The 17,736-nt window shown below is 37.9% G+C and overlaps 1 protein-coding gene across 1 annotated transcript in view; it reads left to right on the forward strand.

Moving 5' to 3' along the window:
• The window catches only part of clstn2a (calsyntenin 2a), a 132,788-nt gene that overhangs the window by 51,558 nt on the left and 63,494 nt on the right, over positions 1-17,736 (forward strand). Inside the window, exon 2 of the mRNA XM_072364259.1 lies at positions 10,555-10,677. Coding sequence (XP_072220360.1) covers positions 10,555-10,677 — 123 coding nt within the window. The remainder of the gene's footprint in view (positions 1-10,554; positions 10,678-17,736) is intronic.

Below are 17,736 nucleotides of genomic sequence, written 5' to 3' on the forward strand. Positions count from 1 at the left end.
ATGGTCCAAAATGAACTATTTTGGCTTATCCACCAATCACAAGCATACAGAGAACATTTACCAGCCAAAAAATGTATTCCTTGCCATAGACTTGCACTGTGCCTTTTTTGACAACTCATCCATAACTATAATACTTAAATGTCTCAGACTCAGTGGTGCAGTACTGTCAGTACAGTTCTGACACTATGTATCTGTATGTGTGCATATGTGTGTGTATGTGTGTGTGTGCCAGATGAGTCTTCTGTGGAAACTATTTTTCATTCTGATACTTTTCTGGAGGGGTTTATACTACATGCTCCTTCAGCCATGATTAAAGCTTTTCTTTTGCTTTAAAAGTGCTTCTGCCAGCAACTTTAACCTCCCTGGGGTGATTTCTCACTTTTTTATCAACAATACCATACATGGATTTGCAAATATTCTCCAGAAATGCTATATCTTTATATGTAAAGTTCTTTAAGCCAGTATTTGCATCTGGGTTAAGCCCCTTGCATATTATTGCTCACCAAATTAATCTGAATCTTATTTAATTTTTTCCTTCGGGGATAAACCTTAGATGAAACAAAAATGAGGAAAATGTAACAGTCATCTGGGAAACCTTTTGTCTTGATGGTGAGTTCAAGTTTGCGGTGTTTGTGATAGTAAATTTAGTTTTGAGATGGTAAGGTGCAGCAGCCTTAAAATGAAAATGATAGTGTTTCAGAATATACATTTCTAAAATTCACTGTTTTATTTTCTGCAGATTATACTTATCTTATTCTAAAAACAGTGTCCGACACTCAACTCATCTTTTCAAAAGGATAAAAAGTACCTTTGTCCAAATGTGTTTTTGCAAAATGTTGATCACAAAGTGAACAGACTGGAAATGTCAGACCATCTTGCTGTTACCATACTACCTTTGGTCCATTGAGGGCACAGTGGAAGTAATTTCCTGCTACCCTCTTGTTGAGCTCTATTTGAAGAGATTTTGTGCTGTAATTGAATCGGATGTCCTGAAGGTTGGACAGACGTAAGACACATCTTGCTCCTTTCAATCTAATATTCCCCCTGGTGAGCTTATTGATGTGAGAGATTATCCAAAGGAACCTGAACTGACATGGCACAAAGGATCCAGTTGAAGACAGATAGTTTTTTTTTAATTTATTATTTTTTCCAAAATCAAAGAAAGCATAAGAAAACTCTGGTACTGTCCATAAGGTATTTTTCTTCAAATTTGTTGGGAGGTTTGTTTAGATGTGTTGAATGTTTGTGATCAACAATCTCTGTCATCACCAGGCAGCTAAGATATCCAATATGTGAATATATCTCACCTTCTTTTACTGTGTTGCCTTTATTGGGATCCCAGGAACAGTCCCAAAAAATGATCACAATGACAGTTCACACCTGTCACCTGACACCAGTGATAGGTAGAGAGCATGAGAAATGCCAAGTAAAAAAATGACATTGCTTAGTGGGTTTAGACCATAGATCTACCATGACAGACAGTGACAGACAGAAGATCCGAGACAGATGGTAAGAAAAGTCACACTCACAGCAGATGCAGATGAGATTTAAATAGGTCACAATATGGATAAGAGGAGCAACAACCAGAAAACGGCTTTCATGACTGTAGAGGATTAAGTGATTGGTCCCTCACCAAGTGTCTCCAGTGTCAGAGGAACAACCCTGGCATAATTTTTTCATTCTGGGAGCTCATAGGGCAGAATGAAAACAGCGATGCCAAATGGTAGGTTATACAGCAGTTGTGCTTCCTCTGTACCACCTTCTGTTAAGGAGACAGATGAATGTCTGACATATCTGGAATCATATTTATTAATATATTAGCAGCCATCCTAACTTGTTCTGTAATATATCAAGTGTAGAGCTTTGAGCTGCCATAGAAGGAAAAAAGTTACATTTTCCATCAATTCTCCTTCTATACCGGCTTAATCCAATTCAGGGCTGCTGAGGGGCCTTAGCTTTTTCTTTAGACTAAGCCGGGATATGATGGGTAGATCATGCAAAGTGCACACAGAAAGGCTCTAGTGGCGATTTGAACCAGAAACTTTCTTGTTGTGAGCCCAAAGTGAAAATGTTAACCACCGTGCAGCCTAAGTGACATTTTGGACCACGTTTATGATCTTGTGCATGCAATTGCATAGAAACGAGAAGCACTTTGTTCCCTCTTTTAATTGTTTTGTTTGCAACTCAAACTTGGCTTTAGAATCTGGAGACATCTCTGTGAACAAGGGACGTGACTGAAAATCAGTACTGGATACTCAGATCTTGTGGCCCTGTTTCTTTTTGGTAATGATGGCTGCTGTGTTCTGGACTAAAAAGCAGAGTGACCACCCAGATTGTTATCAGCGCCCAGTTCAAAATCCTGCGTCTCTGATGGTGTGGGGATGCATTCATACATATAGAACTGACAACTTCAGATGCTACACAATCAGGAACATGGCCCTGTCCCAACTTTGTTGCAATGTCCCATTACCATTAAATTCAAAATGATCTATTGTTTTTCATGATATAGCCAACTTCTTGTGTTCTATTGTAGATAAAATGTTGATTTATGAGATCTACATTCTGTATTTATTTACATTTTACACAGCCTCCCTACTTTTTTGGAATTGGGATTGTATACGTTACAAATTAATTTGGCAATGTAAACTAGAGTCTGAGAGGAGTAAACTGGTAATTGTACATGCTATGTTATTATATTCACTGCCTATATGTGGAATAATTCTTTTATGGTGTAAAATGTAGCTTCTACTCATCATTTGAGTGTGTTTGGGCTTTCAGGTCCTTGCTATTTTTGTACTCTCAGAGATAAACAGACTCCAAAGAGGACATCCAAAACTAGAGCTGAATAGATGGAGGAATCGTTCACTTTAGCCAGTCATGGTGTGGAATTTCCATATTAGGTTTTTTGACAGTTAGCAGATTGTTATATTTGAAGTGTGCTGAAATGAGTGCAGATTGTATACTACTTATGTTAGCTGATCGTCACATGAATTCCAGGTCTGCTGAGTGGAACTGTTTGGAATTCAATCCCGTCAGTCACACTGCCATCCATTTTTCTTCACCGCAGCTCCTCTCGCCTCCTGCTGCTTTCTGTTAATGGAGATATCACCTCCTCCCTCCCTGTCCCCGTCTCTGTTCTGTCTTTGTTGTCCTTTTCAATCCCCTCCACTTTCACTTGACTTCTTTCAAATCCTTCTGCTGTGGCTCTTCATTGGCCAACTCAGTGAAACTAATCGACAGTAAGCTATCACTGAGAGCACACTGGCACTTTTTTTTTTTTCAGCAAGAACTAATCAGCCATTGTTAATGATCCAAGTCTCCCTCCCTCCCTCTGTCATTGTACTGTAAGACAACAAATTATTCATAATGCGAAATAAAGTAGAAAAGGCAGACCAGAAAGAAAACAAATTAGGTTTATTATTGAGTAGGATTTTGGAGGGCAGGAAGACAGAGTTTCTATGCAAGGCTCCATATTTCCTTGTAGCGAATGCCAAGTGCTCTGATGGCAGACAGCTGACATTTTGAGGCTTTGGGGATATCGCTTTACTATTGATGTCAGTATATGCCACAGCTTACGAAAAAACATAACCAAAACAGTCATACAATATATAATGATAAGTATTGTCTGAAAAAGTAGTGCTCACATAGATGTCATCCACTTTAAGTTGTATTTAATTATTTTTGGTAATAGGAGATGCAAATAATCCACCAAAGCCAGCTCAGTTCAGTGATACATTTATTTCAGTTCTAAACTTTCATGTATCATCAGTATCATTGTTGTGGAGGAATATTGGTCCACTCTTCTTTACAACTTTGCCTTAGTTCATTGAGGATTATGGGAATGGTTCATGCACAGCTCTCTTTAAGCAACAATGGAGAAAATGAAAATGTAGCTGTGACACATTTCTTCTTAAAACTACGTGTGTCTCATTTTCAAGTACACTAACCTTTGTTAAAGAAGTTCCCAGGCCTGAAACTACCCCAGAGCATCCGAGGGCTGAGATATACCCCTCGCTTGTCATTTTCGTGGTTGTGTAAAGGTGTCTTTTTGCTTCTTTCAACATGACAATAAATTTATGCATATGGCTGCACAGGTGCAGGGCTCACAAGGAGATGTGTTTTTATGACAGTCAAAAAGTAAGGCATTTTCCTAATTCTCTAGTGTTATTATAAAGTCTGCCACAGCGTTTCAGTCAGGTTGAGGTCTGTACTTTGACTGGATCATACCTTGATTTATTTTCTTTTTCAGCCAGTTTCTTGCAGATTTTCTGGTGTGTTGGAGGTCATTGTCCTGTTGATTGACCCAGTTTCAGTCTTAAGCTTTAGCTGTCTGACAGATGACCTAACAATTGACTCTAGAAAATTTGGGTATGCAGAGGAGTTCATGGCCAACTCTGCAAGGTGTGACTGCAACGTGTCCAGGTCCTGTGGCTGCAAAATAAGCCTTAATTATTACCCTCCTCCACCATACCTTTTTTTTGTTTTGCAGTTTCTCTTAGCTTTGCATGATCAGATCATTGCTGATGTCTCTCCTCCATGTATGTATTAATACACACCTGAATGCTCACACCAGCAAAATGCCAAATCTCCTGCTTTTATAGAGGTACTCACAATTGTTGATGATCAATTAATCAAGTACATCTGATTAGCAAAACCTGAGTATTACCTACCTTCTTAACTCCTATGAAAACAATAAGAGTGCACTTACTTCTTTCACACACTGCTTCTGCATTTTGGCTTAGTTTTTGTAAAATAGATGATGACAATATAATATGTCACGTGTTGGTGTTCATCGAAGGTTTTGTTTGCCAAATTTTGAGAGCTGATAAGGAACCAGATTTTTTTATTTTTATGTCCTGATACTATAGACTATATATGGCTGATATGTAATCATATCAAACATTAGACATGAGAGACAGTTTGCCTATTTTTTCACATAACCATATATAAATTTTTCCTATACTTTTTAGAAGTTTTTCTTTTGTTTTCTTCTGCAGCTCAACCACGTTTTTTTTTTCCCTCTGTTATTTTGATTATTTGTTCTCATGGTCATGTTGCCTAGATCATACTGATGCATCTAACCACCATATCCAAGGGCAACTCTGAATGATTTCATGCTACGGTTGTTTTTCCTCATCTAAAACCTAGTAGTTTTGCGTCCTTCCTTTTTTGTTTTTATGTAGTCAGCGGGAGATCGAGAAAAGAAGGTAGCTGTATATTGCAAAACAATTACTGCACATCTTCGTCTCACACACTGTCTGACAGGGAGGAAACCTCCCATCAAGAAAATTGTGAGCAAAGCCTAATAACATAAAAGTCTTCACAAGCAAATGTTCTTCACAACTGTAGGAGGTCTGTTGGAGGTCTTCTTGTATGTTGTGTTTTGTGGATTTTAGACTTTATGGATAACTGACAACACTGCATGCAAATCTGACAATAGCAGACTGAAGAGACAAGAGTGACTAAGAAGACTTTATGAGAACGGACTCCTGATCAGCTCTGATCTAGTTCTGCTAAAATTTACAGACTCCGATGGAGTATTCAATCTGCTTTATTACCTTGTTCTTGAAAGCACATCTTACATTGGAGCCGAAGGATTGTAAATGATGCTCATGGCACTCATAGACTTGAGGTTATGATGTTGTTCCCCTCTCTGGGGCGCTGGAGTTTGTTGTGTCTTATCTAAAACTGTCTTTGTTGGTTCCCTTCTCAGGCATTGCTGTGAGTGCATTAAATGTTGTGTTATTGTCTGAGTCAGTGCAGGCTCCTGAACTTACTGAGGAATAGTCTCTTCATTGTTTCATTTACCTGGACTATTTACAAAACAGCAAAGATAGTCATTCAACTACATTAAATGTAAGCAACATTACTGTGAAATGAAACTGTGTAATATATCATGGTCTTGTTCACTTGAACTTGTATTTTATCAAGTTTAAGACCCGATAAGGAATACATTACTTCTTATCATTTTTTATTATGTCCTCATGTGTAGAACCTTAGAGTTGAAAGCGGTGATTGTAGAGTTTATGCTGGATGCTGGTTTTAATTTGCAGATTGTGAAATCTTTCGTTGGTTGAGTGATTTATTTCCTTTGTACAAATGGCCTCCGTTGCGTTTAAATCGCTGCACATAAGCTCCTTTTAGCCGTTAAGCTGCCATCAATTACTGCTAGAAGGGTGATAATGAGATTCACTGATCACCACCGAAGCAATTATCACCTCTTAGCTTTGCTGCAAGGCTCCGAAACGGCAGTTTTAATTCTCTGATTGCTTTTACTGTAAACAGCGTCTGAAAAACACGGACACGAACGCATCACTAAGAGAGACTTAGAAATCCTTTGTTTGTATCGCCTCATTAGAGGAACTAAGATATTGTTTACTTTTTAAAACACATCCCGGTCTTTTGGGAAGATTGTCTCTTTTCTCAAAGGTATACAATTAATGTGTGAACTTTCTCTGTGAGAGCGAATAAAACTGTCTGATTAATTTTTGTGCAACAATCATCAGTTCAGTCAACAATAATTGGATGCAAGTCTTTACACTTGTTCTGTTAATGAAACTCCAGCCAGGATGACAAAGAAAAAGACAGAGGGGCAGGAATTTAATTGACTGAAGACACTGCCAAAAACAAGTGAAGTTAAGGTTGAATTATGTCCCATTTTTCCCAATTTAAAAAAAAAATATATTTAATCAGAAAACAGTTTAACTTCTATTTTAATTTAAAATTGCTCTCTTGCTGATGAACATAGTTGATTTTACAGAATGATTAAGGAGTGACAGCTTCTCTCTAAGACTGCTAGCAAGGAGGGATTACACTTTGGAGGCAACATTTCATCATCTGAAGCATTATTTTGTCTTCATTCAGAAGAGAAATGGAGTCTCCCTGAGACGGCGCCAATATTTGATGATGTATGATCTCTCTCTCTGTATGATGTATACTATCAGCATTTAATTTAATGTTTTAATTGTAGAATAAATACATGATAAAAGAGGCCCTGCAGACAGCATCTGCATTTTTGTTTCTGAAACCCTCACCCTCATCTCGTCTTTCCCTCTTCAACTCATCCCCTTATCTTCTGCTCCTCTCTTGCCAAGCCCCTTCTTTCTACTTCCTTTCATTCACCTCAGCTACATTGTTTCACACTTTGCACCCTGTTCTCTGTTTTCACATTGTGGTAATACACACTGATGAACTGAAGGTAAGAGAGTGCATTTGAATTTGTGCAGGCTTGCCCAAATTTAATTACTGCTCAGATTGCTAGGGCACAGGGAGGTCGCTGTAGACTTGCACATGCTCAGTCTGCCGCCTCAAGAGTCATAGAGATCCTGTCTCAAATATTGATGCACTTTGTTGGATTTTCCCCTCTTATATATCTATTTCTTGCCCTCTTTTAACGATCCACTTCAATTCTTTTGTTTCATTTTCTATCATACAAACATTTCTTGACTTTTCCCTGTAAAATAGAACAAAACAGATTTGGAGAAAAAAACTGTTGCTTTCTGTTCAGGCTTTCAGGAATTGCCCTGACTGATATCATGGTCTGCAGAAGGACATTTCTGTTTTGTTGCAACATGAGTTATGAAATTTAAACTGAAAATAAGTAGATTTGACATGACTTAAACTAATCAATACATGGTCTTAATGCAGAAGCTGGGATTTCACACACACACTAATGCTATTTACAGGAAAGCCCTGTCTTGTTTCAGGTTTTCTCTGTACATATTACTGTCATGTCAGATTTTATCCAGTGCTGTCCTAAATATGCTTTTAGACTGTTTAGATGAGTAAGTGAATTAGTCTTCCTTAATGTGCAGTCTGATACTGTGATGGCTGCAGATGTTGCTTAGGAAATGGCCAAAGACAGCGTGCATTTTGCAGCCAGTGACACTTCTAACCTCATTAAAGGAATCAGCTGCTACCAAGATGGGTATTATTAACCACACTAGCAGTCTGGCTCAAGGGATGGCAGCATCTGTCTTGCCTACCTTGTCACAACCGATATTTTGGTCTTGATAGAAATCTCTCACCGACTGTCTTATAGATTGTCATTGAACATACACAGAACTTCGTAATTCTCTAAAGATTAATCCTTCTGAGTTTAATGATTCCATTATTTTTTATTCCACACCATAATTCTCATATTTAAGTACCTGAACACATTCGGAATAACTGCTATAATATTTTGTGACATTTATGTTCCCTTGAGACTTATTTGACATTTTCATCAGCCTTTGCTGTATTTCATTGTTGGTGCTCAGTACCAAACATTACCAGATTATACCCTTTTAGTATTCTCATTGTTAGGTTATCATGTTTACATGAGCCTTTACGACAAAAAGGATTCATATTCATAGAATATATACATACTACCAGAACTGCTAGCATGGCTCCTAGTCCTGTTAGTTTTATGGATGATTTAATGGAAAACTGCAGCTGAAAAAGGGTTGACTTTGTCTAAACAGCTGTTCCAGGTGAGGTTTGTTTCACCTTTACAGCAAGCTTGCCTCTTTTTTGTTTTGTTTTATTCTGTTCTGTGCAGAGATGTCAAGGATGAATACCTTAAATGCATCATTAATGGCTTTACAGTTCTTCATGTCATGAAAGCCATTTTGGAAATGGACCATTTCCATGGTCTGATGTGTGCTCTTCCTACAAAACAGCTCTGTAATGAGCCACAGCTCTACTGTGTCATCCACCGCCCAATTTATTTGGAATAAATGTAAGACCTTGAGCTGGAAATTGAACCTGCCATCCATGAGTAAACTGCATTAGATGAGGTCTGCTTGCAGACTTGCTGAAGACGTCTTCAAAATGTATATGGAACACTATATACACGTAATGAATTAATATGTATTTACACTTGTAAGTACAACCAAACTAAGCTGGAAGCATGAAGTAGTCACAATGTGAAATGCTTCTGCTGGTATATTTTAATGCTGTTCTCTATGCACCATTGATTTCACCATTACAAGTGAAAATACTCCGGGTGTTGCCTAAATATACCTAAATATCACTTGAAGACAGGCCCTCACTCTGCTCTTTCCGCTCTCCAGCAGAGTAGAGTCACGCTGTGTCTTGCAGTTCTTTCTCTCTAATGCATGCACATAAGATGACACTAATAGTATAATGTCTTCCCTTGTGGTTTTATTTCACTCCCACTGTGTAGTCTTTCTCAAAATGGCAAGATTCCTGTCTAGATATATCAGGGGGTCTCTGTCAGCAGTTTGAGGCAAATGCGAAAGACAAGTAATACTGGGGCATAAAAATTATTCTCTTCTCATCAGCATACTTGGTTTTATGTCTCAGACTCAATGAAAAACACTGTCGAAAACACATGGTAAAACTGTTATGAGGAGATAAGCAACACTTCTCAAAGACTGCATTTTGCCAAGTTTTTTATAAGTACTTGTTTTTTTACTCATAATATTTGTTGCTTTAAGCCATTATGACCTTAGATTTTGATAAGAAAGCCCTCTTTCTGGAAAATTTCAGTCTCTGCTCCAAAACCTTTTATTTCTGAGACTCTGAGGAAATGAAAATCACAAATTGAAACTGATTCGAAAGGTTGAACCTTCAGCTTTTATTAACCATTCTGCTTACCCTGCTGTATATCAATATTTTATCATGTGACATCAGCACTACATCGGGCTAAAAAGGCAAAAGCACACTTGTTGCTTTATGTCTGAAATAACTCAAATTTAATTTTTTTGGACAATTTCCAATTTAACTGTGACCCTGTTTTCTTAAAACTCAGAATAGTGGCAAGAAAAGGGGAGAAAATGGAAAAGTAGGACAAAACTATTTAAATTTGTTCAAACACATGAAAAGCTCTGAAAAGGCTTCAGGAGCAGTTTGATGCATTTTAAATCACTGCCAGCTGGACATGTCATCTGCTCATTGGCATGAGACAAAGCGTTCCTCTTCAGTGAATTGAAAGGTCAGGGTGACGGCCCAGTTCCCCGCAAAGCGTGACACTTGTACACCGGAGAGACAGCATGTGTGTTTGAGTGGAAAGACAAAAGTGCACATGATGCACACATGGTTGTTCATTTTGTTGCACATCTATCTATTTTTTATTTTTTGGTCCTGTGGCGTAGGAGTTTAATTTACAGTGTGAATAAGTACTGTGTGTGATGGTAATCTGTGCTAAGATCTGCTTTATCTGCCATTGAAAAGCAGTGCTTGAGTTCGCAGTTTTGTTCAAATGTGCAAAAAGAATAAGAGAAAAGCAGAGAGAAAAAAGAAGCAACCAGATTTGATTTTTTGTGGGAAAATGCCATGGTTCTGTTTTAAGAGTAGAGATGCGGAAGCCATTTAGATCATCACAATGCTTTAAAACATAAATGTATAAAACCACAGCACAGAAATTAAGGAATTTTTCAATATCTTTTCATACCTTTTCAAGGCACATGTACAATAGATGCCATGAAAGTCCTGTCAATGATATGATAAAATATGATGGCCATTGAAACAGACTGTAGAAAAGAGTCTAGAATGCTACAATTATAAAGGAACATACTGACATTTATGGACCTCTTACTTCTCTTTTTACAGTAAACAAGCACAAGCCATGGATAGAGACCTCCTACCATGGTGTGATCACTGAGAACATGGACACGGTGCTGCTCGACCCTCCACTGGTGGCTCTAGACAAGGATGCACCAGTCCCCTATGCAGGTAGGAAATGCAAAACACACAATGAAAAAAAAATCGCACATCCACAGTGTATCCAAACACAGTCAGTACGTTTCCATGAACAGTCCAGCTGAACTGTGGGTATATAGCATGATTCAACCATTCAGTGATAGTTACTATCACTGAATATACAGGAGAATCGATCTGACAAATGTATGTTGGAGTTTTTTTTCTAGTTGACTTAACAGATGAAAACAACTGTCTAACATTTAAGTTGGCAGCAAATTGGTACCATGTTGAACAGTGACAACTTTACAGCTCCACATTTTGTACATGCTGTATAATTTTGGATTCTCATGTTTTGTGCAAGACATTCTCTCTTGTTTCTGGCTTTTTCTTGTCATGTGTACTTGCTGCTTACTTCTGGGTCAAATCCCATTGCAGAATCTGTGGAGCCTTTGCTTAGCGCTCGTGCCAGTATGAGTGCAAGTAAATATATTTAGACAATTTAGCTTCCTACAGCATTACATAGGCATGTTTGTCCAACTTTGGAAAATTACATTGTCTTGAACAAGACAATTAATTTTTTTCCAACATCACGTAAATGTACTGATGGTAACACATAGATACTTGCATTGAGTAGACCTGCTCACAAATTGTCCTCAACCAGGATGCCTCAGCACTGCGTGTAGGCAACTGTGGCAACTTCACACAACAAGACAAAAACAGATGATACAGCAGTTCTCTGTTCACACTGTTTGTCACGGAGACTGAATTTCATTTATCACCGTTAGCAGTGTAAAACAGATGGTTTTCTTTTTTTTTTTTTTTTCAAAGACAGCTCTTTTTATTGCCATTGCATAGAGTCACTTTACACAGATACAGATATTTTCAGGCACATAATACATATAAACAGTGTTGAAAATGTGATAACTTCATATGTACTTGATTTGCTCCTTATTAGCTTTAAGCAAGATTTTAAAGTTGATTGAATTCACAATTGCATCAATTTTGCATTGAAAGGAGGAAAGACCACTGATTAATTCAAGCCTGGTGCAGTTGATTCATTCCATGATATTGTCTGGTCTCAGACACAGATGTATGAAACAAGCCTTATTCATCCAACCTTTTTTGACAGTTACATATAGGACCTAGCCTCAACTATTGTGCATCTTTGCTCCACTAAATTGTTAGATAGCCGCACCCATTGTGTCTTACATGTATAAGACGTCCAAGTCAAAGTACTATTCATTCGTTTTAAATGATTAATGAAAACTGCATTAATGAATCTCTAAAACTTTATTACTCCTTAAGAATGTTCCACAAACCATTCAACCAAAGATTCCTGTGCTGTGCAAAAAGAACCGCTCTGGGACAAAACCTGTTAAAGATATTCAAAGTAAAGCTGCTGCACAGCCCTTAATCTTTACCATTGTGCTGGATGCTGGGGGTGTAGAGCTGATATGATGTGACGCATGGTGACATGTTATAATGACAGTGCAACGTTATTATAGACCTCCTCTCAATATGATAGTTTCAAGTGCTGATTATGTTGTCTAACAATAGCTGGAATCAGAGACAGGTAACAGCTGACAGTAACAAGAAGAAGAGGGACAGGGAGAGCTGTTATAATTGGACAAAATATTCTGGGACTCAAAGGCAAACAAAGAGGCTTTTGGCAGCTAACGCTTAACAGCTCATTATGGCAAAATGACTGCTATTAATCCAAGTGCTGACAACCATGGAAAATAGATAAGTCAGCTACTTTCCTCCATCTGTTTTTCTTTTTTCTTTGTGTTTTTGCAGTCCCTGAAGGGTATGAAACAGCTTAAATCCATGTTACTCTTTTTCTGCCCTGTATTGTCCTTATATAGTTGTGTACAGTGTAACTCAAATACTGTCAAAGAAGTATGGGAATAGAGAAAAGGGAAAAGAGAAAAGGTACAGAACATATATTTAGCAAAGATAATGACCACACTGAAAGTAGCTATTTTAGGCATTGTTCCCATCCACACATGTGGTCTTACAGTGATTTACAGGAAATGTATTTCCCGGGTAAAATATCATCGACGCAGTGAGTGTTCAATGACACCAAGACAAATAGGCAGCCAAATGAGAGAATTCATTGTATTTGTTTTCCCTCCATGATTAACATGTAGTTTGTTTTCTTGAGAAGGTCAACCTTGGTGAGATATCGCCCAAAAGGAAAAAACAGAAAGGCTCCTGACTGGTGATATTTCTCTCCTTGAATGTTTTTCATTGCTTGTAGTCTAATGAATGAAACCAATACAATAGCTTCCAAGGAGACTGGAAAAATGGCCATAAAAGAGCAGCTCTGTCCCAATTTATCTTTCTTGGTTTACCCTGCGTTTTGCACAAACACACTCTCCCAACCCGCTTCGGAGAGTCTAACTATTTTGTCAAATTTTTATCTTGATCTTTGTCCTCATTTGTATCTTTTTGCTCCACCTAGCACCACATTCCTTTTTTCTCAGTCCAGCTATCCTTTTTTCTCTTCACTACCTTGACACTGTGCTCCCAGCAAGCCCATATATAGCCAGGCACTTAGACCATAGACATTCTCATCAATCGTGGTTTTGTTTTTTACGGAAAGGAGAAAGGAGTGGGCTATCCCTCTGGCACCACATTAATTGCGGTGTGGGAACACAGACAAGGATTGTTAAATACTTGCCTGTTTCCTCCACTCTTGTACTTTTCTCTCGTCATTCTTTCTTTGCTCTCTCTTCGACTGGCCCTCTCCTCTGAATGCCTCATTTTCACTTCACACTTCACTTCACATCTCACCTCTCTTTTTCTCCTCTGTCTCTTGTTCTGTTCTGCAACACCACATTTCACTTTGAAGTAAACTTCGCAAAATGGGTATAAGTTGAACATTATACATTGAGGCAGACATCCAGGAGAAAATGTCTTTCCTTGATATGTGCTTTGATGACATCGTCTGTCCTCTGCCCCCTCACCCCCTCACACACAAAATTTCACAGTGATCTGTGGGTTGAGGAGTACTGTATTTGCTGATAGAAAATTCTCAATCAAATTAGTATGAGGAGTGATGGCAATGCTGCAAGGCAAGCAGGCAGTTTAATTTGCTTCTTCTTTATCTCAAGGCCACAGTCAACAGGCATGGAGTCCTCCCATTCATCATGGTACCAGAATAATGTACTGTGGCACATTGTTTCCTCTGCAGAACTCACACAGGATAGAGGAGCAAAAGTAGTTGGACATTTCAGGGGAAAGGGAGAACAGATAGCTGAGAGAAATGGAGACGGAAGGACAATTATAAAAGGAAGACACATGCTGCAAATAACACTCCTTTGTTATTCCTGTTGGTTTTATATATATATATATATCTATATATATATAGATATATATATATATGCATGTATGTATATATATATGTTTATATATGTTCTGAAAGTGCAGCACTATGTGTTTACTGATCCAGAGTCAGCCAATTTATCGTGGTACAAAAAACTGTTTTTGTTGTTTATTGTGTCTTTGTTTGTTATTTTCCCGTTCCAGGTTTCACCACATTGTGTCCTCTTACCCTGTGAGCTGTTGTTGGCAGCCGGGGACTGGGACCTCTCTGCATCCCGTCTTTTTAGCATTAACACATAGGGATTGATGTCCAAGGATCAAACCACAGATCCACATTAGATCACGTGAAAATCTGACCCAAAACCTGTAGTGTGAACAAGACAGATACCGTAATTGTAAACAGCCTTTCAAAGTTAACCCCTTCTTTCCTCCATTTAAAGTAATACTGCATTTGTTGTAATTGAGAAGTTGGAATTCAGAATTCTTAATCTCATCATTTTGGCCCTTAAGAATCAGTTCACAAATATTTGTATTTACTCTGTCAGCTGCCACACCTGAGTAAGCCTCGGGTGGATATTCTTCTGATTCTTGTCACTCTGCTGTCAGGAGTGATCCCCTTCTGTGATAGGAAGAGTCTGCACTCGTCTGATCAAGGCTCTGTTACAGTGATCAGAAGTTTTTAACCCCAGATATCTGCAGCACAAATTGTTAAGCTGAATTTTTATTTTAGATGTTGTCATTAGATGGTTGCTGATGTGTTGATGATGTTGGCATGTATTTCATTATTATATTCAGTTTCACATAGTTAGGTGCGGGAAGTATATTCCATGTTCACTCATTTTGTTGTAAAGCAAAGGTATCAACAAAATACTGCAAAGACATGGTACATATACGCATACATGGTTGCATTTATTATTATTATTATTGTTATAAATTATTCAGAGCATCCATCCATTTTCACCAAGCACCCAGTCCACATGCTTTTACTACTGCCAGCATGATTTTGAAAATGAAAGACTTTTTATCATAAGTTCAAAGCCAAAGGGAAGCAGGATTTTTCTCAAGAAAAAAAATGCCTTTGAATTGAAGGAGCAGAATTTGTTTACAATGGCTACACCTACAACCCTTTAATCAGTCCCAAGAGCAGACAGGTGAGTAATTGTAAATGAAGTCTAAATATTCCTACAGATCTGTCAGGAATAATCCTTCATTCATTATTTACACCTGGATCCCAAAGAACAAATAATTCATATTTTTTCCTCATCCATATTAAAAAATGGAACATAGATAGACAACCTTTAAACACTGCCTCATTTTAGTGTGGTTGCAGATGTATTGTTGTATTTCTTTGAACACCTACTATGGTAAAATGATAGTAACTGCTTGTGATATGCTGCACATGATCAGATGTGCATGTTATCCCTTTTAAAAAGAACATGCCATTAAGAAGAGAATAAAAGATGGAGGAAAACCACAAAATAAATGAATGGCATGACTGCAGAAAAGTACAATTTTGCCTTTGATCACAATCATAGCTTTGGCTATGTCTTCACAGTCAGTTTCCCCTTGCCGAATCCCTTTCTACCTACTAAACGGTGCTGAGATGAAAAAAGAGGAGATGCTAATAAAGCATAGAAAACCGAAAAGCAGAAACTTTGACACACTTCAAAGACAGTGGGGCAAAAGAAGAAGTGGAACAGGAAGGGAGATGGACAAAAATGTTAGGGAAAAGGCAGGTGATGTGAGAGCAGGAGATGAAAGAGGGAAACAAAGTTAGACCCAGAAAATGGGAATATAGAGTATGTGTGTGTGCGTGTGTGTGAGTAAAAGAGAGTGGAGAGTGAGATGATGTGATGGATCATCAGAGGATAAGATGATATTGAAGCGACAGTCTGATCAAACCATGCAGGTGTCTGTTTCTCTGCCCCGAGGAGAAGAGGAACAACACTTTGCCTGACTATCTCTTTCCTTCTCCTTCTACTTTGTGTCCTCTTTGCCTTTGTGAAGTGGTTAAATCGCTGCAGCGGGTGTTTAGTTCTCAGGTAATAGTCAGGCATGTCTGCAACATGAAACAGATGCAGAACATCAAAGATTCCGTGAGCTCTTTAGGGCATTGACACTTACCTATAGACTGGATTTCTGTCTACTGCAACATTCATTCACTCAGTATATTATATTCTAGCCCTTATATAAAGTAAAGTCATCAAATACAATTAGTGTGCACTAATTTTTAAGTTTATATGAATTATTAAGTAGGTAGCCAACACATTAAAATTAATGAGAGACAGCAATGATAATAAATTATTCATATTTCAATAGTACAGGGGATTGCTATTATGTTGAACAATATCCTAATCATATAACATAAAAAGATATTGAATCTTTGGCTAAGATTAAAATCCATGGACTGTAGTAATACCAGTTAAATAAAACCCTGTATACATGAAGATAAATGTTTTAACAAACAAAAGTTTGTAGTTCTTGGCTCCTGAAACTGAATATTGTTGAAAAATGTCTAAACTCTTGATATGGTGTTTTTTCATGTGGACAGGGTAGCAGGTTTTTTTTGGCTTGCTGTGTCACTACTGCTCACCACTATCGTCATGGTTTGACATCAGTGTGTGCCAATGTCTCCTTTTTCGACATGGCAACGGTAGACGGTGACAGTACTACCTTCGTTAACAGGGATTTCTCTGCACAAAAATGTAGTTACTTTCTGACCATACTGAAGACTGGAGGCGTCAGGGCATGCTCTGGAGTGCACAGCTACATAATTTAACAGAGAACTAATTGATGACGTTGCTGGTTTTGGATGAGGGCTGAGGTGAGAGAGAGACTCGGATTGTTAGAGGTAAGTCTTACTATTTAGGAGCCATCTTGGATGCACCTCCAGAATCTTTTTTTATACTGTAGGTTTCCAAGGCTAGGAGTCCGTTCAAATGATAATAATAATGATAATAATAATAATAAAAAAAAGCTTCCTCTCATCTTTTCCTAAGCTCTTTTCCTTTACATTGGGTTAAAGTAAGGTGATAGGAAAAATCCTTCGGGACTTAGGAAAAGATAACCAGGCTGCAACGTGAATCCGACCACTCTTACACTAAGCTTTTGTGTGGGTCTGCAGCACTGAAACTACAAATGTTCAGCGAATATTCTACAAAAAGTGCTGTGGATACTTAGTCTATTGCAATATTATCACATTGTTACATGAATGTGATCTAATATATATCATATTAGAGATAATATAGACTATTACTTTATTATCAAAATATGTAACTGAGAAAGGGCAGAAAAGAAAATGTAAAAAAGTGAAATATTGTGTTGTCATAGGTTACTTATACTCACCCTCCTGTCCGCATATTTATCCGCATGAATCAGAGTTAGGACAACTTGAGCTCCGAGTAGTGGGAGATGATTAAAGAAGCATTGGAGCTCCTCTTCCTTGCATTTTTTTGAGCATTCAAACAACACTTATTATGGCTGCTGCTCAGATTCTTTTGGGTCATTTCACTCAGTTAGAACAGTTTCTAGATAAAATAGGAGAAAACTGTAACCACCACTGCAAATGTGCCTTAGAAACAAGAGTCATTTGATTTTTTACTCTCGTTTGTGACAACATTATGGTTTCATTAACATGTTCTATTTTGTAAATCCTGTTTTGGAGGACATGGCGATGCCATGATTTATGTACAAGGGTTATAAAACTGTGAGTGTATGTAAGTGTGTATTAAAATGCTTCCAGAAGCAGTCACCATTTAGTTTTTC

The sequence above is a fragment of the Leuresthes tenuis genome, unplaced genomic scaffold (genome assembly GCF_036924035.1).
Source record: "Leuresthes tenuis unplaced genomic scaffold, fLeuTen1.0.hap1 SCAF_14, whole genome shotgun sequence".
Lineage (NCBI taxonomy): Eukaryota > Metazoa > Chordata > Actinopteri > Atheriniformes > Atherinopsidae > Leuresthes > Leuresthes tenuis.